Below are 25,834 nucleotides of genomic sequence, written 5' to 3'. Positions count from 1 at the left end.
TTTAATGAGTTAAAAAGCAGACTCAGACCAAACTAATGAAAGCTTCTTAAAAGAAGTCAGTAGAAGTGGTTTTAAGCATTTATTTCATTGCTTTTTTAACTCCTTGACTATTAACACTATAAACGTGAATTTGAGGGAAAAAAATTAACTTGTTTTTCAACTCTATAAAAAGTATTTTTTTTTCTTTTCATTAACTTTATTGTTTTTAAAGCCCTGCATGAAGCTCTATTTCTGTGCTTGGGTAGTTCCCATTTGCAAATGGGGCAGTTTCTGCATATAGGTCTGAACAGGCTATGCCATAATTATCCTTTTTATTGTAACTTGGCTGTCAAAGAAGTAGTTTTCTCCTCCAAATGGAAACTCTAGAGTGACTCAAATGCCTTACTAAACATATTGTCATTTTCAATTTCCAAATGCAATGGCCCCTGGTCCAGCAAACAAAACCCACGCTGACACTTGGAATGGCTGTACGATCTCCTCATTGTTACTTTGGCGTCTCACATAATAGTGACAGCAATAGTTGCTACTCTTTTGTGCCAGGCAGAGTGGGAATTGGTTTCTATGGATTATCTCATTTCATCAACCCTATGAACTGTGGGTATGATTATCTTCAGCTCACAGCTGAAGAAACCTAAGCTCCCTGAGGACTACCTAGCTAGTGAATGGCAGAGCCAGAGTTCTAACCCATGCTGAGTCTAAGGCTCACTCTAGCATGAGCCACTCTGCTATACTGATACATACATTAATTGATACACATTGAATGTTTCTTTTTTCCTAGTTACAATTCATCTTTGAAGCCACTTGAACTTAGACAACTAAGTGCATGTATAAATGACCTTGTACCAGGTATCAGGTTCTGTGCTGAGTCCTTTACTGGAAACTTGGCTGTCACTGAATTGTAATAGTGCAATGTCACTATGGTCATTTTACAAACAAGACATAGGAGATATTAATGTGCTCATCGTCACTGGCTAGTGAGAGGCTATCCCAGCCAGACAAAGCTGTTCTTTTGTTGGATGAGAACTGTTCGGACAAAGTACACCAAGGGTTTAAAGGGCAGTAAAATTCTTTTTCAAAATGTCTGATGGTATTTGTCTCTGTGAGCACTTTATGAAAAATGATTTCCTACCCACAGTAACAGTGGAAAACTTTTTTTGAAAAAAAAAAATGTTTGAAGCATTTCCTTCCTTTCTGCCCCATCCCTTTCCTTCCTTTAGCAAATATTAGTTGAGTGTTTAGTACATGCTGTAGTCATTGTGAAGAGCTAGAGGCACCTAAATGAATAAAACATACACCCTCACCTGAAAGAACCTCCAGATTATTTTTTTAGCTACTACTGTGTATTGCTTACTTTGATGTTTACAAATAAAGGAGTAAAACCTCATAAAATCTTCAGGGGTTTAATTTCACAGTGTAGTTTATCTCCACATGTTTAATATGCATCTCAAATGTGGGGTTCTTTCTCTGTGCTATAGTGCCCACACACAACCATAAAATCTTGTCATTGTATCACATACTCACCGCCCCCAATCCCGTGTTCCTTTCGACTGTGGTGGAAATCCTATACATCATGCTGACACATAAGCCATTTGCAAGCTCTTTTTAAGAATTTGGAACCTGCATTCCTCTTGGGGATCAGTAATTGGGAAGTATGGAAATGATAGTGAGTATTAACTAAATTCAAGGAGGGAATGTTAGAAGTCTTTTAAAGGAGTAAAAATATGTATATATTTTTTAGGATTTTAATAATTAAATATGTTTAAGTTGTTGCTATGTGCGCTCCTGAGTCCTAACACATCGTCTGTTAAAGGGGGTTATCAGTATCACGAGGTTATCACCCAGATGTACTTGAGTAGAATCTTGCCCACGCTATCTCTCACTTGTATTTTTAAATGCTTTATAGGTGATTCTTAAACACAGTAGCAAGCACTTGAGACCCTTTTTCTTTTCAGTTTTGTTTGTATTTAAGCAGAAGCAGAAGCAACTGTGGTTTGGGTAAAAAACTTCAGAGGGATGCCTGATGACTTGTGAACTCTACAGGAACCCTCTGTAGATCTCTGCACACTGAGCTGACACAATGCCCTCTGGCCCAAAGACCTCCCTTCCTGAAGAGAAGGGAGCTTCTTCAATGGTTTTTAGTAGGACGAGGCCAGAGCCCCAAACACCAAATTCTAGAGTCTTGAAAACTCTCACTTCTTAGAGAATCTAATTTCCCAACCATCACGAAAGTGTTTCCCTAAAGAAAAATGGTGGGAGAGTTATTTTCTACTTCATTCCAAAGAGACCTTTTTCTTTTTCTGATGAATTCATGTAATACTCACAGGCCCCTCCTAGAGGAACCCAACAAACACTATTAACTTTTATGCTTGCTATGAGCTACCCTCTACTAAGTACTTTTTGTGTTATTGAATTTACTGTTGTTAAATTTAATAATTCTGTGAGGTGGTCATTATTTATCCTCCGGTCGGTTAAATAACTTGCCCAAAGACACTGAGATAATCAGTAGAGGACCTAGGAATCAGACCTGGGTTGGCTGAATCTTAAAATTATAGACTTATTTTCCTAAGGAGAGAAACATGGAAGATGGAGCTTCCTACTGTGAATTACAAAACATCCATCCCATGAAGCCATCATCTTTCTGAACTCATAATCAGCAGAGTAGCACCAAGTGAAAGGACTTGCTTCAGCTCTCTGTAAAAAGGGGTCATCTGCTTTCTGAATTTAAGTGTTTACCTTACCCATGAGAATATAGTACCCTTTACCCCGGGGCAATAAAATAATTGTTTTGGTTTTAAAGGTCTTTCCTTCTGGCTCTTACAAGATTAGAATAAACAGAAGTGATGTTTATGTCAACAATGTTATTTAGCCAAATACGTGACACTGTCAACGTGACAGCTAGATGATAGTTGACTCTAAGAAAGTGGGAGGTATGTATGAACTAAAAACTAGACACTCAAAATTAAGAAAGCTTCTGCAACTGTAACTTTAGCACATTTGCCGGAATGTTATAATGTATTCACTGTAAAGTCTAGAAGCCTTATAAATATATGACTGGCAGTTGCCTCAGGCAGAAATCTTTTACTGATGCAATGAGATAAAAGTAATTAAGCTGCATGTAGACTGATGGGTAATTAAATCCATGTGAAGCATTTTGTAACTAATTGCTATGTTCTAATCACAGATTGCTTTCTATTTGTCAAGGTAAGTGTATATAATTACACAGTCCTTATTTTCTTTAATCTGAAATCATCCCAGTTGGGTGAATATTTAAGCACTGTGAATCTTAGAATATTTGGTACGTTTCTTGCATGAAGATAATTTGCATATTTTTAATTTGAGGGCCTTTTATAGTAAATAGCTTTTAGTGTCACTGACAGCAGTTCTATGGTCAATAGAGATTTCCACAGTCTAGATTCCTTGTTTGTTTTTAAATTTATTTTTTAATAGTCAAGTTGGTTTGTTATTTACTGAATGCTAGTAATGTTCAAAGCATTATATGGACTGTGATACTGATCACAGTAGTTTGAAAAGACCAACAATCAGTAAGTGGATCAAAAATAGACTATTGTGAGTGACACAGGTAAAATAAATAAATAAATAGCTTTGGGAGTTGCAGAGTCTTCGTATGAGAGGGCAGTGTTGTCAAAGCATGGCAGGTATGACTGAGGCATTTCTAGAGTCAGGGCTAAAGGGGACTTCATCTCTTGGTGAGAGTAGAATTTTGAATGTAGACATACATACGAAGCATGTTTTTTTGTTTGTTTTGTTTTGTTTTTTAAATACATGTTGCTTCTGCTGCTACGTGACACTATACAGTGTGTTCCTGGGATGTCCTATGCATCTTTGTGCTCTAAGCATAGTACCTGGCACATGGATGTCACTTAATATTTGTGGAATTATTGTGTAACATGTAACATGTTGAGCAAGAGGGAATCAAAGGTCATTTTCTGCAAATTATCTTCATTTGTGAACTTCCTTTTCTCATTTTCTTAGTTGGATAGAGAGTTTTCTGACATTCAAGGTGTATTATAAGGCCATTGGATTTTTATAAAACCTTTCATTCTACGTTATACATACTTTTTACTGAATTTAAGTGTGTGACATCATTGTTTATTGGTAATGACTTTTAAAAAGACTTGCAATTTATAACGAATATTCTTTAACTTTGGTTTTCTCTAAGTGGTAACTATAACGAAAGGCATGGTGTTTCTAAGGCTAAGTTGGAATATGTTGGGTTTGGGAGCCAGATACTTTCTCCCCTCATTTCTGTTCCAGCTGTTAAGGCTTCCTGCCCTGTGTGCCGTGCAGGATTGGACCCTTGTAGCGGCACACTGGACCTGCCTCTCTGCCCTCTTCTTTTTCAGATGTAAATGTCATGTTGATTCCTTTACACCACTGTACCTCATCCCCTACATTTTCCTGTGTTAGTGCATATGTACGTCTTAAGAAATTAGATGTAACATATTGTATCTTTATTCTAAGTTTAATACCTCAAAAACATATTATTTCCCATCGCTTGCTGATACTATCATCTTCATCTCTCCCTGGTCTTCTCTTTAGTTGTGTTTGCCTGGTTTGTAAATAGTTAACTTAAAATTTTTCTGTCCCGTTATTTTCTTTAGCTCTCTTTCATCAATGTGTCATCAGTTTTGTTGTTACGTGCCTTGGGAAATTTCACATAGGGCTCAGTGGTGACTATTTAATCTACTGCTTAGTAATGATAATGGCAGTCTATGACATGTTTCAGAGGGTAGTCTTTTAGTTTCTAATTGCAAACACAGTATATAAAATTCTTCTTCTTTAGGTAGTGTGTGAAGCTTGTTATCTGAAGAAGAATGTGTTCCCTTGGTGGATTTTTTTAATAAGGTGATAATTTGTAGAAGCATCCTGACATTTGCTTCTACAGATTAAATCAGGAAGCTTTACTCCGTGCTGAGGGAAGTAGGCTCTTGATTTGCCTTAGACCAAGACTGGTTTGGGGCTGCAACTTCACTTGACACCTCTGCAGTACGTCTGGTAAGCAGAGGTTTCCCACATGCAGACTCTCTTGTCCTGGAAATCCGTACCCTGCCTTCATCTTCCTTTGTAACTTGTATTTTGAAATAAGTCCAGACATACAAGAATATTCTAAAAATAGTCCAGAGTTCACAGGTACCCTTCATCCAACTTCCTCAAATGTTAATATCTTACACGACCACAGTACACTAATCAATATCAGAAAAATTACCACTGCTATAATGCTATTACACTACCACAGACCATAGTCACGTTTCACCCATTGCTCCACTAGTATCATTTTTCTGGTCCGGGATTCAATCCAGGATCCCATGTAACGTTTAGTTATCATGCATGTCTCCTATCTGCTCACCTCCAGTCCGGACCAGTACCTTTGTCTTTCTCTGCATTTCGTAATCTTGATGTTTTTGAAGTGCACTGGCCAGTTCTTGTATAGCACCTCTCTCAATTTGGGTTTGTCTGATTTTTCTGCATGATTAAGTTCAGATTATGTATTTCTTGGCAAAAATTCCACCGAAGTGATGTTGTGCACTTCCCCTGGCATCGTGATGTTGGGATGTCTCATTACAGGTGGGGTTCATTTTTATTACTTAGGTAAGGTGGTGTCTGCCAAGTTCTTCCACCATGAAATTACTATTTATCTCAATTAATAAGTATCTTATGGGGATAGACTTCAAGACTCTGCAAATATCCCGTTTCTCCTCACGTGCACACTAACGTTAACATCCATCGATGATTCTTACCTCCAATGATTATTGCTCTGGTGTTTGTCAGATGGTGATTTTTCTACCTTTCTTTTTACATGTAGTAATTGGAATTTTAAGGAAGGGCTGTGCTTTTCCCTCTATTAATTTTTTTTCAAATATTTATGTAAATATGGCTTGTGGATAGTTATTCCATACTTCAAATTCTATTACTGTCATTATTTATATTATTGCTCAAATTATCCCAGATTGGCCATTGGGAACTTCTGTAGATTGGCTTCTGTGTTCTTTTGCTATGCTATAATAATTCTCGAGCATTTCCTTGTTCTCTGGCACCAGCCAATGTTCCAGGTTCATTTGGTATTTTTCCTGCCCCAATCCTAGAATCGACCATGTCTCTAAGCAACTCTTGTTGTTTTTATTGGAGAATGGTATTTGGAAACTAACATCTGGCCACTATTTTGCTCATTGCTCCTCAGGTATCATCTCCTAGCTTGATCTTTCACATTTCAAATTTGTGGAGCTCTGTTGGAACTGAAAAATACCCAGTGTACTTTTGTGTAAACTGATTATCTTCAAATGATTTTCTAGCGAAACTCTTTTTCCTATTAAAATAAAAGAATGCGCTTTTTTTCTCATTTCAAAAGAAAAATATTAAGTTAATGGACAGAATCATCTCAATTTTCAGTATTTCTCAGAAAAAAAATATTTTACCATTTGATGGTTACCCTCTTATTGGCTAGATATATAAAAGCTGACAAATTAGTGCAAAAATAGGAAACAAGTATTATTAACATAAGCTCAATTTATTATGATTATTTTTATGGTCTTTTTTTTCTGTGAACTACATATATTCAGTATATTCTAGGCATTCTCTGACTGTAATTTCTTCTCTAATGGGAATAAGCAATTATATTTTGTGTTCTATTTGAAATACTATGACTTTCTTATGTTCCTGTGAGTTAAATAAATCGAAGAACTGCAGTTGTAGGCTCCTGGTTCAATTATAAATGTTCTCGTCCCTGCATCTTCTCCTTCTCCTCCATTCCTTCATGTTTTCTTTCTTCCTGACTTTTTATCAGGTAAATAATTTAACCAGCAAGTATCCATTGAATGCCTGCCATGTCTCAGGCACTGTCCTACTGCCAGAGATACATCAGTGAACAAAATAGATGAAAATCTCAGTCTTATGCTTTTATTCTCGCTGGGGGTGGTGTGGAGAGACAATACACAATAAAGATAATTGGAAGTAAATTATATGGTATGTTAGAAAGCATTACTGCTCTCCAGTGTTTCTTCTGCGTGATTCTCCCTCCGGCTGCATTCACCGAGAAATGTCTCTCCATGGACATTGCTGGAGATCTTTAAAAGAAATGGTGAATGAAAGAGACCCTCTTAGGAGCTCAGCTTAATCCATAATCAGTGGAAGTCCCATGAAATAACACAAAAGAAGGAGGGAATTGCAGAATACAGAATACGCTTCCCCCCCCATAAGGATTTTTATAGAATATTTAAGTGAACTCAAGTTTGAAGTATCAAAACAGTGCTTCCTGAAAGAGATTTGGCAGAATTTATAGAAGTAAATTAAAGCATTTAAAAAACTTGACCAATACACTTATGAAAAAAATAGCAGAATGATTTTGCTATAAGGGGCTGAGTTTGGGCCAGTGCAGTTACCCCAAGTATTCTATTTTCTTTTCAAAACATTTCTCCATTGTTAGAAAATACCACAGTCACACACATATATTGGCTGCAGAAATGGAGGAAAAGATAGAGAGTTTCCTTGTAATGGTTTCTTCGAGGCTCGTGGGAGATAGTGGATGTTAGTTTTTATTAAATTAGCATGAGCGCTTTGGTGATGATACTTCTTTTTTCCCAAAAGAAGTTGTGTGAATCAGACTTGGAAATTCGGAGCTTTTTAAAGGATTTCTATTCAACTCATGTCTTAGTTAACAATAAGCAAGTCATTTTCCTCAATAAGCAAGTGTTTGTTTCCTCATTTTTTAATTATGAGATAAATAACGGTTTACAATGAGAGACAATTTGTAGATCTTTGAATGTGTCAAAGTTAGGAAGGAATGCTTTTTGTTGTAAAAACTGCATTACTGAACGTATTTGAGGAACTTTTTAAATAGTTTTAAATAGAATAGTAGTCTTGCTATTTTTTGAACATTGTGAACTACATAAAATGTGTATGTCAAAGAAGACTTAACATAATACACAAAATGGATGTAGTAGAACCGGGAGTTTGTTAATGGTATTTTTTATTTATTAACTTTAATATTGTGCAAATTTTAATAAAATATAGCAACATAAGCAAATACATAAAAACAAATGTAAGTAAATTAAATATAAAATGTATAGGGTATAGCATCTTACATTTATCAATCATATTATATAACTGAAGAATTTTCAATTTCTCTTGGTTATTTAGGAGAAAGTACAATTTATGAATGAATTCAAGTTCATGTTAATTCTTTCAGTTCTTGATTGTAAATTGTTCTATAGTCTGTATAACAGTGCTGTCCAATAAAAATGCAATGTGAGCCATGCGTGTAACTTAAACATTTCTAGTAGCCACATTAAGAACAGTGAAAGGATATAGGTTCAATTTATTTTATAAGATATTTTAATATAATCATTTTCACGTATAATCAGCATAATTCTTACTGAGATATTTACTTTCTTTTTTTCATACTGAGTCTTTGAAATCTGTGTACTTACAGCACATCTCAATTTGGGCAAGCACATTTTAAGTGCTCAACAGCCACAGGTAACTGGTGGCGATCATATTGGATAGTGCAAACTTACTTTTAATGCATTTCTTATTTTTAATGCTACTAAAGTGTTCTTTCGAGACTTTAGTTGGTACTTCTTTTGTTGACATAATTACAGCCAGTTTTCTAAGTGTTCTCTTTGAGTCATTGAATTGGGATCAAAGAGTTCCCTTTCTTGGAAGTTAAGAGATTAATTCTTATCCCTGCTCTGCTCCTGGTTGTTGTATAACTTTGGGCCAGTCGCTTAACTTTTCTGATCTTCAGAGTCTATGTTTTTGAAATGAAGTGATAAAGTCTTTTGGCATTTTCTAATTAGACAATTCTGATTTTTAAAATTATCTTTGTGTTTATTAATCAAATACTACTTTGATCAATTACCCTAACATGTATTGTGTTAGGCATAGTACCAAAGACAAAAAGGCATTATCTAGTGGAATCTATTTTTAGTGAGCTATGGTGAGTGGCCTGCTGATAGACCATGAAGAGAGAGAAAAGTAGCCTTAATTCACTCTCAAGTATAGAATTGTTAAAGCCTTACATCATATCTGGGTACAAATGGAGAGACATGAATTGGAATAATTGAGGCAAGGGAAAGGGTGAGATCAGCAGAGCTATTGTTTTGTTGTTTTCCTCAGTGTCACCAACCAATTACATTTTGTCTTTCTTTGAAAAATTTAATTATTGATGGTAAGAAATTATCTGTTCCCCTTTATGAGGTAGGTCTTTTAAAATGGCATTCTGTTTTCCCCTTAGGCTAGAGGAGAGTTAGCCTTCTATTTTTAAATAGTGAATATTAGCTCTCTCGATTAGCCTCACGTAGCAGAATTTAATAAAGATCATTGCACTTAATTATGCTTATAGAACAACTTATTTTAAAACACACTGACTTCATTGGTTGTTTTAGCTTCTAAGTGTTTTATAAGACAAAAAATGATGGACTTTACCAATATTCATTTAATCACAGCAATTCTTTTTCATTATGTGGTAACCATGTTCATTATGTAGTAACCATACCATGTTCACCCATTTCCCCCTTTTTTTACTTTTTATTCACCAGAAAACATAACTATTTCAGATCTCTGCAACATTAGAACTGGAAAGGGCACAAGTTACAGTTACAAGATTATGTTAAGTAACCCACTTTTGGGTCAGGTGACAATTATAGTAGTTAAAAAGAGTAAAACTGATCTGAATTTTTCTATTTATCGTTATATTTATTTTCTTGCTGTGGTAGGCAATTCTTCAGAGCAAGCCTATTATTTTCTTTAATGAAGGAAGAATGACTTTTTCCTCTCTCCTTTTCCTGCCTCATAAGAGGATTCTATTTTACTTATTTTTATTTGTCCTTCTTTCAGAAGTTGTAGCAGTACTTTCAACCTCTTTAAAGACTCTTTGAGTTTGTAGCAAATGTCGATTTATTGGTTGTCAACTTAAATGATGCTAAGTGAGAACCTGGGCCTAATAATAGTACTTAAGTTCTGTTGGGTGGAAAGAAGGAAGGAGAAAAGGAGAAGATATAAAAGACTGGTTCCACTTCCTTTCCCTCCAAGTGCTTCCAATTAGAAAGCATAAATGTGTTACTAGTCTCAAGTAGTTTTACTTATTTCTATTTAAATTTGTTAGTCTTGTTTCATGTATCTTAGTCATTTATAATAAATTCCCCCCTCAAAAAAAACAGTGAAAGAAACTAAACCTCATTGTGCGTTCACCACCCAGACGCAGTTCTCCTTCCATCACCATATATTTGACCCCGAATACCCTAATCTACAAAGCCCTTCCCCTCTTATCCTCTGGTAACTGCTAAACTATCGTCTGTGTCTATTAGTTTTTGTTTTTCATTTGTTTGTCTTGTTCTTTTGTTGTTTTCAGTTTTTTTTTTTTTTTTTTTAATTTATTGGGGTGACAATTGTTAGTAGAATTACATAGATTTCAGTTATGCAATTCTGAATCACATCATCCATAAATCACACTGTGTGTTCACCACCCAGAGTCAGCTCCCCTTCCATCACCGTACATTTGATCCCCCTCACCCTCATCCCCCACCCCCCAACCCCCTTACGCTCTGGTAACCACCAAATTACGTTCCCCAGATTAATTTTCAAACCCCGTGGCCATCCTGTGGTCACCGACTGCCCTCCAATCCCCTCACCCTCCCCCCCACCCCCCACTCCCCCCGCCCATCTAGCAACCCTCAGTTTTTCCTCATTGTCTCCCAAACAGTTTCTGATTAGTTCATTCACTTATTCTTTTCTTTAGAATCCGCAAATAAGTGAGATCATATGGAACTTATCTTTCTCTGTCTGACTTATTTCACTTAACCTCTATTAACTCTTTAAGTTAGTTTTGGAATCTAGATAAATTTCTATAATCACCATGATCAGCTGATAACAAATCTTTTTTGAGAAAAAGGTACTGTATTGCAGGCATCCAGCTATTTCCTTTTTTCCTCTTCCTATTTCCTTTTGTGTCTTTAGTGTTTTCACTGCTGGGAGTTGATTCTGTTGTGGTTTTTTAAAGACAAAATAGCATCTCTCCCCCCATCCTGCTAAAACATCAGAGTCCGTTCATAGACACTGTTGTCTGTTTTTCTCTAGGGGTGTTTAAAAATCCCATATATGGAACAAAACACTCTGTGGTATTAAGTGGATATACTTTATCTGCCTCATTGAGGCTTATTGCAGATTTTGGACACTGGGGAGTCAGATGCCTTTTTTCCAGAAAATGTGTCATCTTTTTGTGGTGTAATTTAGTTTGTTTTTAGCTTTCCATTATTTCCAGATTCTACAGAAGTATGGAAATAAACAATATTCTCTCTGATTATGACCTTTTGAAAAGAAATAAATTAAGTCACTCATGTTTAGCAACATTACCAATTTATGCCAACAAGTTTTTTTTCTGTGTGTCACTATAATCACAGATGTCAGGATGCCCTGGAAATACTCTCTCTTTGTTAACTCTTGTTACTAAAGCAATATAAAAGGTATTTTTAAAGTTTACTTGTTTAATTAAATAGCTAATTTACCTGTCTGCACTTACTTCTAAATAAAACATGATTTGTAGTCACTTGCTGTGCTCTCCAACATGACTGTAGAATAGTACGGAGCTTTAAGCAAGACTGCTAATCTAGTAGTGTAGAAAACTCATTCATATTTCCTTATTAGCTAATATAGAACTTAGTGCACTCCTGTACACACTCTGTGTATATGCATGTGTATGGAACCAAAATGTATTGAATGCTTCCCAAGTGCTATGCACCGTAATCGGTCCTAGGTATCTGGGCTTTTTTAAAAAGATTTTTGCACCTCTGCCAGGTAGATGCTCACATCCTATCAGGGGAGACAAGCAATTAAACGAGTAATTATAGTGCACTGTGATAACAGAATTTGCACAAAATGTTTGGGAGCACAGGAGAGCTGCATCTAAATGAGTCTGGGTGGTGAAGAAAGTTTCCTGGAAGATGTATACATTATGCAAAGAGTAGAAGATGTTTTAGATGCAGGGAACAGCATGTGCTAAAGCACAGAGACCTGAGCTACAGTGAGTTGCACAAGGAACTACGATGGATTCAGCCTCGCTGCACCCAGAGTGTCATCCAACGTTAAGCTGGCGAAGAGCAATAGTTGTACTGTGATTATGAGCAAGAATGTTCTTGATCTTAGAAGATATGTGCTGACTTATTTAAAGTGCCATCAGGTCTGCAAAAAATTCTCAGATGGTTCAGGAAAAAAAAAAAGTGTTTGTGGGTGTGGAGAGAGAGCGTGTCACAGATGTGACAAAATGTTATACGTGCGTCTGAGTGAAGCAGGAATAGGTGTTCATTGTAGTATTTGTGAACCTTTCCGGTAAATTTAGCATTGTTCAAAAGAAAACATTAGAGAAAAAAACCTTCAGGTCACTAATAATTTTTGTTTCAAGTTTGTAAAAGTAGTAAAACAGGATATAATTGAAGAATTGGTTAATTGTTTTCTTTTGTGGTGGCCTATTAATTGGGTTATCAGTGATGTAAAATTGTTATATGAAAGATAGCCTTAGTTGGTCCTCTTAGAATGCTATCTTTAATAAAATTGTCATGTAAATCCTTTTTCTATCTAACAGGATATTAACATAAAACCCTTGAGTGTCTAATGATAGGATTAGAAGGGACGAAAGAAGTTATATTGTCTGCTTCTCTATTTAAAGAAGAAGCTGAATAGGTAGAAGGCTGCCTATGAATATTGTTTCTTAGAAGCATCTCTGTTGAATTTCCATGACCTTTCAAATGTTTAAACAGAGGGTCATATTTATTTCTGAATTTTCTAAGATTATTGTTTTAAGAAGAAAGAGCCTATAAAAATCTAATTAATATGCACTGTGACCCTTAAAAAAGAGCATCAGGAATCAAGAGAGGAGAATTTAATGAATATTAACTAAATGTAACATAATGTATGTTTAATTTATATTCATAAATTTATAAACATAATGTATGTTTAATTAATTTATAGTTGATTTAATTTATTTTTGACCATTGAGGAAAACGAAACCTGAAGGCTGGTATGGAATGGTGGAGAAAGAAGAGAGGATGGGATTTAGAGGAGGAAGGAAAGGCAGGGGAGCAATGGAGAACAGAAGACAGGAGAAGGGGAGAGAACATGTCTTCTGAGGAAGAAAGATTTAGCCGATTTTGAGGTGATTTTCTTTGTTTGGTTGATGTAGATTTTCTTGCCATCTAGGGCTCTTTAACTATTGATACCATTAATCATAGTTTACAATTTTCATATTTTTGTGATCCCTATTTTTAGAGACTCTACTTATAATGGAATAATTGAAGCAACTTATTGTGGAAATATTATTGTGATAAAGCAAAGGCTACTAGAGAAATATCACTTCTCTGACCAGATGAAATCAATCTTCACCCATATTTTAATTTATTACAACGAAGCTCATACACAGGAAAATTATAGTGAGTCATAAACATTTGAAATTGAGTTTTGGCAAACTTTGATTTTCAAAAAAGATTTCTTTGTTGTGAGATTATTTTTTTGAGAATATTATCTTTCTTTTGTTATTAACCTTTATGTCTTCTACTTTTTCCATCCTCTGTCATCTCACATCACTATGGAGCAGAGATCAGAATCTAGCTGTTGAGGTTGCTTGCTATTCAGGAAATAATAGCCGCATGTTTCAACTATAGGCTGGTCTGTAAATACTTCGGTAAAATGATAATGGATTCTAATAACTAAACTTTTCCCTTGTAAGATACGTTTCATTTCTCCCTAGTATTTGCTGTTCTTTTTACCAAAATCCACACAACAAAAGGCTAGATGATCTGATGAACTTAATAATGTTCATTAGAAAAGTCATATAGACTGAACAATTTAAGGAAAATGAACAAAAGTCAGGTAGGTGAACAATTTTAGGAAAAGTAAAATTTCACCTTGCTTGCTTAAAAAGAAAAGATAATTTTTGTCTCCCAATTTTCCACCAACCACTTTTTTTTTTTGCTTTTTTTGCATGTATTTATTTTTATAGGCATGGGAGTTTTTACTGGACATTCACTGCTCTTATCTCAGTTCTTCCTGCTTGCTTCTCTTTTTCATTTCATGTATTTGTTTTTCTGACGTGTATTAATTACAGTCCACTTTATAGTGCAGACGGGGCCTATCTCACTGGGGCTGACATCATATCCACTTCCAACCAGCCCAGTGCTCCCTTCATTTTGGTTTCTAACGCTGTGTTCTTCGATACCCACCCCCTGCACCATCGCCAGTAGGGATGTATGGGAAATTCCCAGAGTGTCTGTCACTGGCCCTTTGCCAGCTCCTGGATAATAGCCAATCTTACTTAGATCACAGAAGTTCAATGATGTCTCCGTATCTGTTATGAGCGGGAACTGCTGCAGGGCACATAGTAGATAGCGGCCTAATAAAGGTCCGATGGGCAAATAAATAGATGTGCAAAGGAATATAGCTCATAACTGAAGTCCTTAAAGAATGAAGCTGTTTAGGGAAGCACTTCGGTCTGTAAGTATAGCCAATTAAGTGTGCAGATAGAAGCCTACATGAGCCCCCATATCCATTACTGATTACCGACTGCAGCCTTCAGTTTCCCTCGTGAATTCATATGCAAGCTGACCTGACAGGAACTGCTGGCACTGTGAGTAATCACAAGAATTCTCAGGGCAGAGGATGTCAGGCGTGAGGATTCCATACTTAGCTTCACCTGTAGTATGAAATCATTTTCTATATCCTAACTCTTCGAGGGATCAGCTTTCATTAGAATTCATGCTTGGAATACAGCCTTACAAAATCTGAACTTTCTCACATTGATTAAGAGCAAAATCATCTTTGACAAATGTTTGGATTGAATTGGCCAGGCACCGTTTTGCAGTCCAGGGGTTTCCCATTTTGCACGTGTTCTCTCATTTCATTGTGTCGTAAGTCAGGTTGCTATTATAGAGAGCGCTGTCGCAGCCTTGATCTTGGAGACATCAAGACCATTATTCCTGTTGTTGCTGATTTAGTGTTACAGCTGCTTCCTCTTCATGTGATTTAATTTGAAGTTTCAGCCCACCAGGGGGCTATTGGTCCCCACCTATGCAGCTTTCAGAGCTGGCTGCTGTTTCTGCATGGATGTTATTTCCATTCCTATTCATGGTGATTTTTCCCCTTCTGTATTCATCTAGCAACAGCAAGGCACTGTTCCAGGAACTCGCTCTCTCTACATAAGGCGTAACATGGAACCATTTGGATGGAAAAATTATAAATTAAAATTATTCTGTTCATTTTAAAATATTCATATTGTGTTGCTCAAATGCCAGTAACTGGAAAATCACGGATAATGTCCTGTTTTTATAACCTTTTTCAGAGTGTATTAAAATCTGTTTGTGTTGTTACTTAGCCATCTCTTTTCCTGGGGTGGATTTTGTGATAAGATATTTTTTTTTTTGAAAAGGTTGTATGAGTCCAGTGTCAGATGGCATATGTAATGTTAAAATAAAGATGATGCCACTAATTGCAACCCATTTTTAAAAATAAAATAATGTTTATTCCATGTATAGAGAATATTTATAAAACTATAAGACTACAGAGGGAGACTATAAAATGGCAGGCTATTTCTTTTAAGGATAAAAATTTTTTATTAAGTCATTAAAACTAAGCAATGGTTTATTAATTTCTGGAACTGCATATTTAATTTAAATTAAGAAAACCCATATATTCATAACACTACTGACTTTCAAATACTAAAAACATCTCCAACTTTTTAAATGGAGCTTTTTATTTTGATACTGTCGATTTTCTATGCAAAGTCATTGATTTATTAATTTCAGGAAACTAAAATCCTATAATCCTATTTCTATCCTTGTATTTTCTATGTTGCATGGGTGCGGGTGAGGATGTGCATGTTTTTGTGTGGATCGGCTACGTTTTTGATCAAGTAAATATCGTTTTTGATCAAGTAAATTATATCTCTTATATGAAAGGAAACAGTAGTGATTAGAGATCTTCGTGTATGTGTTTTTTCACCTCTGTCACATGCAGTAAGAGGGAAGATCTTTACTTTTTGTTTCTGTATTCTGTAAATTTTAAGTTCACATTCACATAAAAGCCATGTGTTTTATTTGTTGTCTCTCTTGGCTAGGAATATTTAAATGTATTTTTGAAATTCTTCTGTTCCGTCAACTAAAGACAATTTAAAATTATAATTTTAAGACTCTTTCTAGAAACTCATACTTCTGGTTCAGGCTGTAGCCTTTCTTTGTGTACTTGGTGAATGTGCTGAGGTTCTTCAGAAGCAACAAATCACTTTACATGAACAAATTTCACAGGCCCATTGTACTGTTTGTTGAGCCTTGTGAATCCTTTGGCCTTTTAAAATAGGCTAATCCTTTAATTGAATATGCGTTCAGAAAGGTTCTGTGTGCCATGCAAACCTGGGTGGCTCTTGCTAACTCTGTTTTGTTCCTTTTACTTAATACTAAGTTATCTAAAAGTAGTTCCTTTCCATTTTTAGAAGGAAGTTACTATATAGTCTGTAATAATTGAAGACAGGATTCTTTGTAACAACAATAGCAACAAAACATGCATACATTTTCCTGAGGTCTGATTGATGGAAAATAGGATGCAAGTTGTCAGTAAACAGGTTTTCCAACACAAATACTTAGTTTACACAGCAACCAACTTCTTGAATGCAGCCATACCATGCATTCTATTCTTAATTGAAAAAAGATGACAAATTAAAATAGTTACTACAGGAGAAATGGATACCTCATTATTAATGATTTGTGAGTTGAATCTTAACTACACTTGACGTTTTTCCTTGGGTTGGTGACAGACTGATTAGTGCGTTAACTGCTGATAGCACCTATTCTGTAGAGTGACTGTTCAGTTCCTGGGCTTATGGTGTTCAATAAAATAGGCATTCTGTGTGATGGGCCTGAAGCTTTAGTCTTGATCAAAGTGCTTTGGAGGAAGCACGGTTGAACTGATTGGCGATGAATGTCAATCAGTCCGTAGGACGCACTGATAATTTACAGCATGGTTGTAACTCTCTGGTGTTCATAAAATGAACTTAATAACCCAGTGCCACCATGGGATAAGCTGCTTTTTTTTCCCTGCAATTGAATACCCAGACTGCCTGCATAATAATATTGAGAAATGCTGCATTAAAAAGGGTGAGCAGCTGTATGATGAGGGAAACAGCTCTGCAACAGATTTGTGAATTATCTGCTTTGATTCACAGAGGGTGTGTGTGAGCTATGGTTGACCAGTGAAGACACTGGGGCTTACGGCAGAGATACTGGCACCCATCTCCCCGCACTACTGTGGAAACTGGTGGAAGTGATTCCTGAGGGAGCAATGCTGAGGCTTGGCATGACAAATCCACCCTATATTTTAGAGCATCTGGAGGTAAGGAAAAGCACCCCATTTCTCTGCTGACACAGACAAGAACCAATCCAGACAATGTGGCAATCTCAGCGTCATCACATGAGCTTCATTTAAAACCACTTTCACATTTTTAATTTTTTTTTTTGTGGTCCCATGTTACCAAGAATGAATTGAGAATTCCAAATCCCCTTCTTTGTCAGTCTGCACTTCTTGTTTTTGCTTCTCACCATTAATTAATGTTGCCATCTTGTCACACTTCTTTGTTTCCTCTTTGCAGCCCTTCAGTTTTCCATTGCATACATTTGCCTCAATTCCTCCTTGTGTAACCCTTATCTAGGTCAGGGCTGCTAATATGTTGCATTAATTTTGCAACCAACAGTGAACAGCACATTATCTATTATATGATTATTAGTCCTGTCTGCAGGGATACTGGGCTGTAAGTGTGAGAATGTTTTAAATTTCATCCCTTTGTCTGGAGATAGTTACGGGTGAGTAGATTCAGAGACACAAAGTTGTGTATTCTTCCATTTATTCTCTTGTGATCACTGTGAAAAAAGCAATTGTAATAATGTGAGAGCCTTGGTTTCAGTTTTATACCTTGCATGGATCCAGGATGCTTACCTTTAGGTAGTTTACCACTGAACTAGAGAAATAGGTGTGTGAACAGGTAACTGTGGTACCCGATGACAAATGCCATAATAAATATGAGGGAAGACTATGAACAGGGAGCAACCATTTAAATGATCCTAGCACATGCTAGGATCCATGATTGTCATTTGGGAAATAAAATAATATATAAAATATAGAAAATAAAATAATTATATTAGACCCATATTTATGGAGAAGAAATTTAGTAAGTGCTGTTGGAAAGTCATGTGCAAAGTAGATGAACGAGTCACTTATATTTTTAATCAGTCGTGTCCTTTGCAGTTAGTTTTTTGCAGAAAAATCACATCCCAAAAATTTAGAAGCAAGTATGGTTGCTATAATTTAATGCAGAAATGCAAATGAATATTCAAAGACTTAAAAAATTGTTTCTGTTGATTTGATTTGAGGCCTATACTTGTTGAGTGTGTTGCTGAAAAGCCTTCCTAATATCAGCAACGCATTTAAAAAATTCTGAAAACAGTTGATAGCGATCTGATTGTTAATTATAAATATATGATGAAGCAATTTAGTGATTTCAGTTTTGTTATTCATATTTTCCTAGCCAAATCTTTTAGTAAAGCTATACAATTTATATGTTAACTTTAGTACTTTGGGCAGTGTAGGACAATTATTATTTGCTATTGAAAAATAAGTTGTAGGCGTGTCAGTTTTTACATAGTTTTTAACTCAGCACTTGAGAAAGCAAGTGATTATTTGTAAAAATCAAATATGCTAAGAGCAGTAGCAGTCTTGCTATATTTACAGTCGGTGTGAGACATACAGCATGAAGACCAGATGAGCTAGATGTGTGATGGGTAGGAAGAGCAGTAAGCCCTACCAATAGATAGTCAGTAAACAATTTTGTCAGGGATCGAGGGAACCATGGTAGCCAGAGTCAGAGAAGTTCAGGTAGAGAGTCAACACAAGGTAAAAAATTATGTGCTGGCTCTGAGGAAACTAACAAAATACGTGTTGGAATAAATTCATCACTTCAATTAATTACAAGATTGCATAAACTAATACTGCATTTATGGCAAATCCTAATGCTCAGCACCTAAAGTAGTACTAGTTGTTGACCTCTGAATAGATGCTCCAGGAGCGTGTCTAAAAAAATCAACAGAAGATGATAAATATAGCTTTATATTTCACCTGGAAAAACATCAGATGTTTAGTTCATAGACTGTGGTCAGAATGATAAGTTCTGATTGTCATGGCATTACTGTTTTTACTTTCTTGCTGTAAGATATTTATAATGTTGGCCTTTCCTTCTACATTGTCATTTTCCTGAGTCAAGGATGTTGTCATGTCCATCTCTGGACCTACCCCACCCAGGAACGGCTCAATAAATAGTGAATGAAAGAATGAATAAAGGAAGAGCCTTCTTCATAAAATAAATTGTAGAGCCCACTCTATACAAGGTGTGAAAATTAAGTTGGCAAACTCATACCAACGATGTTGCTCACCTTTTTTTAATGTCAGAGGGATTAGTCATTATGAATTTATACCAACTGGAAAACAGTTAACCAAGTTTACTATTTGGAAGTGCTGAAAAGGCTGCGTGAAAAAGTTAGATGACCTGAACTTTTCACCAACAATTCATGGCTCTTGCATCACAACAATGCACCAGCTCACACAGCACTGTCTGCGAGGGAGTTTTTAGCCAGTAAATAAATCACGGTATTGGAACACTCTCCCTACTCACCTGATCTGGCCCCCCAATGACTTCTTTCCTTACCTGAAGATAAAGGAAATACTGAAAGGAAGAAATTTTGATGACATTCAGGACACCAAGGGTAATACCAACAACAGCTCTGATGGCCATTCTAGAAAAAGAGTTCCAAAATTGCTTTGAAGGGTAGACTAGGCACTGGCGTCGGTACATAGCTTCCCAAGGGGAGTACTTTGAAGGTGACCGTAGTGATATTCAGCAATGAGATATGTAGCACATGTTCTAGGATGAGTTCGCAAACTTAGTTGTCAGACCTCGTCCAGTCTTTGAAGTCTTAACATTCTGGCCAGAAGAGGCAGCAGAAGATGAGAAAGTAAAGGAGCTTCAAGGGTGCGAGTTTGTCCAGAGAAAGCCACTCTTTCCTATGCCCTTCCTAAGCGGGGAGTAGTCCAGTCCTTCTGTGTCCCATCGAAGGAGAAAGCAGTCCAAAGGAAACAGATGAAAATGAAACAAGCAGAGGTGTGCAAGAATGAAAGACCCACGCTATTCAGAAGTAGGGCTTGGAAAATTTTCCTTTGTTGCTTTGACAAAACCTTTACCCCATGGAAGTTCTCATCCTCCTTTGAGTGGAAGAGCCCAGAGTTTTCAGTGTTCCACAAACACATCCTTATGTAACAGGCCAGGTAACTGATTTCCAGAGGCTTCCCAGTGTGAAAAGGGATGTTGGGGAAGGGAGCCCAGACCTGGGGAGTCTCGGCCCGTGCTCACCAATACATTATTTCCCCATTTTCCTCCTGCTAAGCTTGGACCACTCTACAGAAATTACTTGACTTATCTGAAGAGTGCTGAAGAGAGTTCACCAAGAAGAAGAAAAGAGCAGAAAACAGGAAAACAGAAAAATAAATAACCACAGTGAATGACAGGAGCGATACAAGGAACCCACTCTTGAAATAACTACTCCGATGCTTTAATACTCTTACAGCGACAGTTCCTTGAGAATTATATTGGTGATACCCAACCTTCTTGTGTTTCTGGAAGATGCTTCATGGTACAGACTTTAATTATAGAGCACTTCACTGGGCTGTTCTCCTTCTTCGTTCTGTTAACTTCACATTCACCTGACTCCTGAGATTTTTTTTAAAACTCTTTTGCCAGCTTATTTTTTTTAAATTGAGTAGTTTAAAGGGGCAATCGTTAAAAGGAAAATACGAACGTTTCTATCATTATTTAAAAATATGGGGTTGAAAAATAGATCTGTTGATAATACATTGTATTAAATCTCCGTAGGAACAGAAGAAGATACCTATTACAGTTAACATAGGATGTACTTTGAAGGTATTATCAAGAATCTAGCATTATGTGGGGAACATTATATAGAAGATATTGAGTAAATGCGTAGTGAATAAAAGGAAGGGAGGGAGAATTCTTAATCCCTAACAGGCAGGAAAGTAGATGGAACATCGACAAACACTGTTTTTAACATATCACACGGCATTAAACAATATGGGATTCATTTTAAATGACGATATAGCTGACCAGGAGGTATCTCAAGCATTTATATATGAAAAACACCCTGAAACTGAAGAAACATAATAATGAGCTAATGTAATACTTACTAAATTTGGATGTGAACTAGAAACAAGAGGTAAAGTAATAGATTAAAAAAATTTTTACCTCATTTTAAAGTCTGTGATGCCTGTCCATTCCTCATAGGCCAAAGATAAGCTCTTTAGCATGACATACACGTTCTTAAGATGCTTCTTCTGTTACGTCTCTCGTTCTCTTCCTTTAGTACCTGGATGATGCCTCCTATATGGCCTGTGTTGTTTGTTTGTTTATTTGTTTGTTTTTACCATTTTAGACTCCTGGAATTTTTACTTGAAATTTTTCTCCTTCAATACTTACCACATGATGGCAGTCGGTAATAATGAGTTAGTCAGATACACAAATATTTGCTACTGTGTGTGGTGACTAAAATAATGCCCCTTTTGTGGCAAATAAGAGGTATGTCCCCTGTGTGTTTGCTTTCCTATTGCTATCACTAAGGTAATAACCCTGTCCTCTTCTTCCTTCATGAAACTCTGACCTTATAGCAAGTGGAGTGGCTTGTGAATTTGATTACTCTTCAAACTACACCGCTTAGTTTTGTCCTCCTACTTGTTGGTAGCCCGCAGCTAAGGCATTAATTCCACGCTGAACATGATCCATATGAACCCAACAAGCTGTGAGGAGGCCAGTGACAGTGACACAGTGAGTGGCTACTGCTAACTGGGCTCCAGACGTCACTGGTAACTTTTGTGAGGACTGCATCATCATCATACTAATCATAATTATAATATCAGTGCAATTTATTGAGTGCTTATTATTTTCAAGAAACCACACTGATTGCTCTACACACAATATATCTTCCCCATCTTATCGTAAGCTAACTATATAGATACTGTTATCCTCATTGTGTTGATTCAGAAGCCAGGTCTTAGAAAGGTTTAGTAACTAGCCAGATTGCTTAACTAGTTAGCAGCTGAACTGGTTTTTAACCTTGTCTGGCTAAAATGCTTTCTACTTGTCATGCGGGGCGGCCTGCAGGGTCTCTGGTCCCGCTCCCCATATAAGAACGCAGGACATGGTGAGGCCAAAAAGGAACACCCACGGAGCCATAGGTAGGGGAGTCATATCTCTATACTCTCACTGGCGGCTGGGTTGGAGACACAGGAACCAGGAGCCACACAATTCTCAACCCTCACTGCACCGCTTGCAGGCTCAGCCACCATCTTCTTGCTAGCTCCCATTTGCTGCTAGCGTAGCCACAGCAGTTATATTCATGGCTAATGGCTCACTGGTTACAGCTGACGGCCAACTAGCCACAGCTGATGGCCATTTGATCAGTCGATGGCCATTTACTACCTGAGCCAGCACCTTTCTATGTGAGGCCAAGAGCCTGGAAACTGCTTTTTGGGGCTCTGTCCCCACACTACTATACCCATCTTCCATGAAGCCTTCTCAGGTGCTTCCCAGATTCCTTCCTTGCTTTTTTACTCTGTCCGAGATATCTCTGCCACATGCAGTGCTCTGAACCACAATTATTTATTTACATGTAAATCTAATAAAACTGTTTTCATCTTGAGGGAGACGCTGTCTTTATTCATCTTTGCATTTCAGTGCCTGTGATAACACGCACTTAATAAATGTGTATTGAATGATGTGATAGCTCTAAGTTTAGCTGTTTTTGACTGCATGTCATACGTATTGAAGTATCTTCATATCAGTGCTGAGCATCTAGTTTGGAAGAGTTTGTAGATAGTTGTAACATGTGTTTCTCATTGAGTCATAGTTCTGTGAAGATATACTGGATGGTGGGGGGAAAATCCACCTAAGGGATATCTTTTATTGATTTGCTCTACTAAAATATAGTGAAGATAGTATCTTTAGGACTACCTACCGCAATCGAGCTCATTGTATGTTTATTGAATATGTAGACTGTCTAGGTTCTGAGCTTCTTTCTTCTTCCTGCTTCTTCGCTTTCACTGCTTTTTGTAATCTCCATTAGAGAAGGCAGCAGTGAATGGTCAAGGAGAAGTTAAAATCAGGTAGCTTGTCTTGTTTTTTGTTTTATGTGTTAGGTTGGCTGGTAGGGAAAAGATAGTAAAGCTGTTAAAACAGTAAGGGACATGAGAAGTATCTGTGGATTTTATTTATCTAAGCTATTCTGGCTCTCTCTGTACTATGAATAATTAAAAATAACTGTTCTCTCCCTTTAAGATTTCTGTATGTCTTAAAATCACATCAGAATTTTAGTGTGTCATGTACAGCCTGGTCTAGAGAGGCAAGTTGATTAATCTGGAGTGCAAATACTTGTTATTAAGGATTTTTCCTTCAAATAATGAATAAAGCAAATTATTTATTTTTAAATTTATATTACTCTGTAAAATATTGCTGGACAATATTGACACTAATTGTCATGCCGGGTGTCATGCGGAGTCTCAGCTCCCACTCCCCACATAAGACCACAGGATATGGTGAGGCCAAAAAGGAACACCCATGGAGCCATAGATAGGGGAGTCATACCGCTATATTCTCGCTAGTGGCTGGGCTGGAGACACAGGAAGCAGGAGCCACACTATCCACAACCTGCTGTCCGCTTTTCTGCCAACCAACCCACCCCACTTGCTAACTGCAATCTGCTGTGCTAACTGTAATCCACGCTTGCTAGCTCAACCACCATCTTCTTGCTAGCCCCCATTTGCTGCTAGCGTAGCCACGGCAGTTATATTAGAGGCCAATGGCTCACTGGTTACAGCTGACGGCCAACTAGCCACAGCTGTCGGCCATCCAGTCACAGTTGATGGCCATTTACTACTATGAAAGGAGTGAGCACCTTTCCACGTGTGGCCGAGAGCCTGGAAACTGCACTCCTGGCTCTGTCCCCACACTAATATTCACATTGATATGACACTGCATTTTATTTAGCTTGAATAAAAATGTATAGTTTTTTATAAGATTTGTGTTTAGTATATTCATATTATATATATTATATATGTTACATTATGTAAGGCTAATCATAAATAGTGATATTTTAAATGTTATATCTGTTTTGGGTTGAGCAATCTTATAATCACTACAACAAATCAGTTTCCCACTATGCTTGATTTATGTATATTTACTTCTTGTTAAAATGACCTTATATTCTAACCTAAGTGTATATTTAACAAAATTAATTTATCTGGTAAAAAACCATAGATATCTGTCAAGAACTTTTACCGCATGGTAATTTATGAACATTAATAGTATGTTTGGCTTGGCAAACTTAAAAATGCCTCATAGTTCCAAATAAGAACAAACTCCATCCCTGCTGTGCTTATGTTTCATCAAAGCCATACAGAATATCTAAACTGAAGTCAACAGTTCACATAGGGTCTTTACTTTTTTTTCCCTTAAGGCTGATACTTTCCAACATAGTAAAAAAATACGCAAATAGATTTTGTGTTGTTAGATGCAAAATATTTTCCCACTTTGATGTCTAGAAAGATGTGCTAAATGATTTTGACCAAGGAAATGGAAAGGAAAAGTTCTTTATTTCTGCTATCCACATGTAGCTTTTGGGACATGTCAGTATGTAGTTTAAGCTTACGATTGGCTGCCAGTTTCTTGTTGATTATAATCATCAGCACTTTATTTCATTCTTAACCTGGCATTTGTGAATAGATTTCAAGAGGTCAGTGAAACCTCTGAAACCGAAAACCAAAGTTTGTGCCTATCTGAAAATTTAGGGGTGGAAAACCTTCATCAAATATTAAAAGGATTTATAGCCATAATAAAAAGTTTATCAGAAAAAAAAAAAAAGTTTGTCAGGCTTTACTGGGAGCCTAATGCTGAGAGCTGGGAGCAGCCCTTCTGAGAGTGAACATCCAGTGACTTGACTATTTCTGATAAAAGATGCAGTTGAAATGTTGCTTCCACGAGGCATGATTGCAGCCTCCACCCTATATTCCGACTCTGCAGCCTGTTCATCCCCGTGGTCCTCACTTATTCCCTTGTTCAGGCTTCATCCCCTAACTCCAGCCTGGCCCAACAAGCCTAAGCTTCTTTTGAATTCAGCAATCCCTCAGAAAAATTTGCATGTCTTGTTGCTTCTTATTACTGAGCCTCAGTTTGGAATAGTCGTTCAGTCTGGGTGATTAAGCCTCATGATTACATGCAGGCCAGAGGACCCAGAAAAGAAGTGCATTCCTAAGTAGACGCGGTCTCAACAGACTACTCCTTGTTGCTGCCCTCGCAGACACAGACTCAGTTTCATCAGGAAGCTTGTTTTATTCTTATCACCCAAGTATGTTTTCAGGGAAAATGAACTGTTTTATGGATGGATGTTTCTCATCTTGATAATATTGGGTACCTCTGTCTTCCTGGGGAGAACAATGGAAAATGCCTTATTTAAGAATTTTATTTATGTGGCCAGCAATAATTCACACAGAGACCTACCCTGCGGGCTTCACTGTGTTCCCAGTTCCAGTTTCTAAATGACCAGATAGCACGTGTGGGAGTCTAGACTCAATGTAAGAATATAAATGGTGAAATCATTTTTGGTTATCATAAAATGCTTTAATCTACTTTGTGGTAAAAACTATTTGAACTTCTCAACCACTAATATCATTTTCTTCC

The 25,834-nt window shown here is 36.9% G+C and overlaps 1 protein-coding gene across 4 annotated transcripts in view; it reads left to right on the top strand.

Annotated features, from left to right (window-relative positions):
• CDKAL1 (CDK5 regulatory subunit associated protein 1 like 1) overlaps positions 1 to 25,834 on the top strand; it is a 623,742-nt gene that overhangs the window by 355,713 nt on the left and 242,195 nt on the right. For all 4 annotated transcript variants that reach the window (XM_033115842.1, XM_033115843.1, XM_033115841.1 and 1 more), the window contains one exon: positions 17,216 to 17,382. In XM_033115842.1, the coding sequence (XP_032971733.1) occupies positions 17,216 to 17,382 (167 nt within the window). The remainder of the gene's footprint in view (positions 1 to 17,215; positions 17,383 to 25,834) is intronic.

Source organism: Rhinolophus ferrumequinum, chromosome 9, assembly GCF_004115265.2.
Source record: "Rhinolophus ferrumequinum isolate MPI-CBG mRhiFer1 chromosome 9, mRhiFer1_v1.p, whole genome shotgun sequence".
Classification (NCBI taxonomy): Eukaryota; Metazoa; Chordata; class Mammalia; order Chiroptera; family Rhinolophidae; genus Rhinolophus; species Rhinolophus ferrumequinum.
The sequence above is the reverse complement of the archived record's forward strand: the minus strand, read 5'-3'. Positions and strand labels throughout refer to the sequence as shown.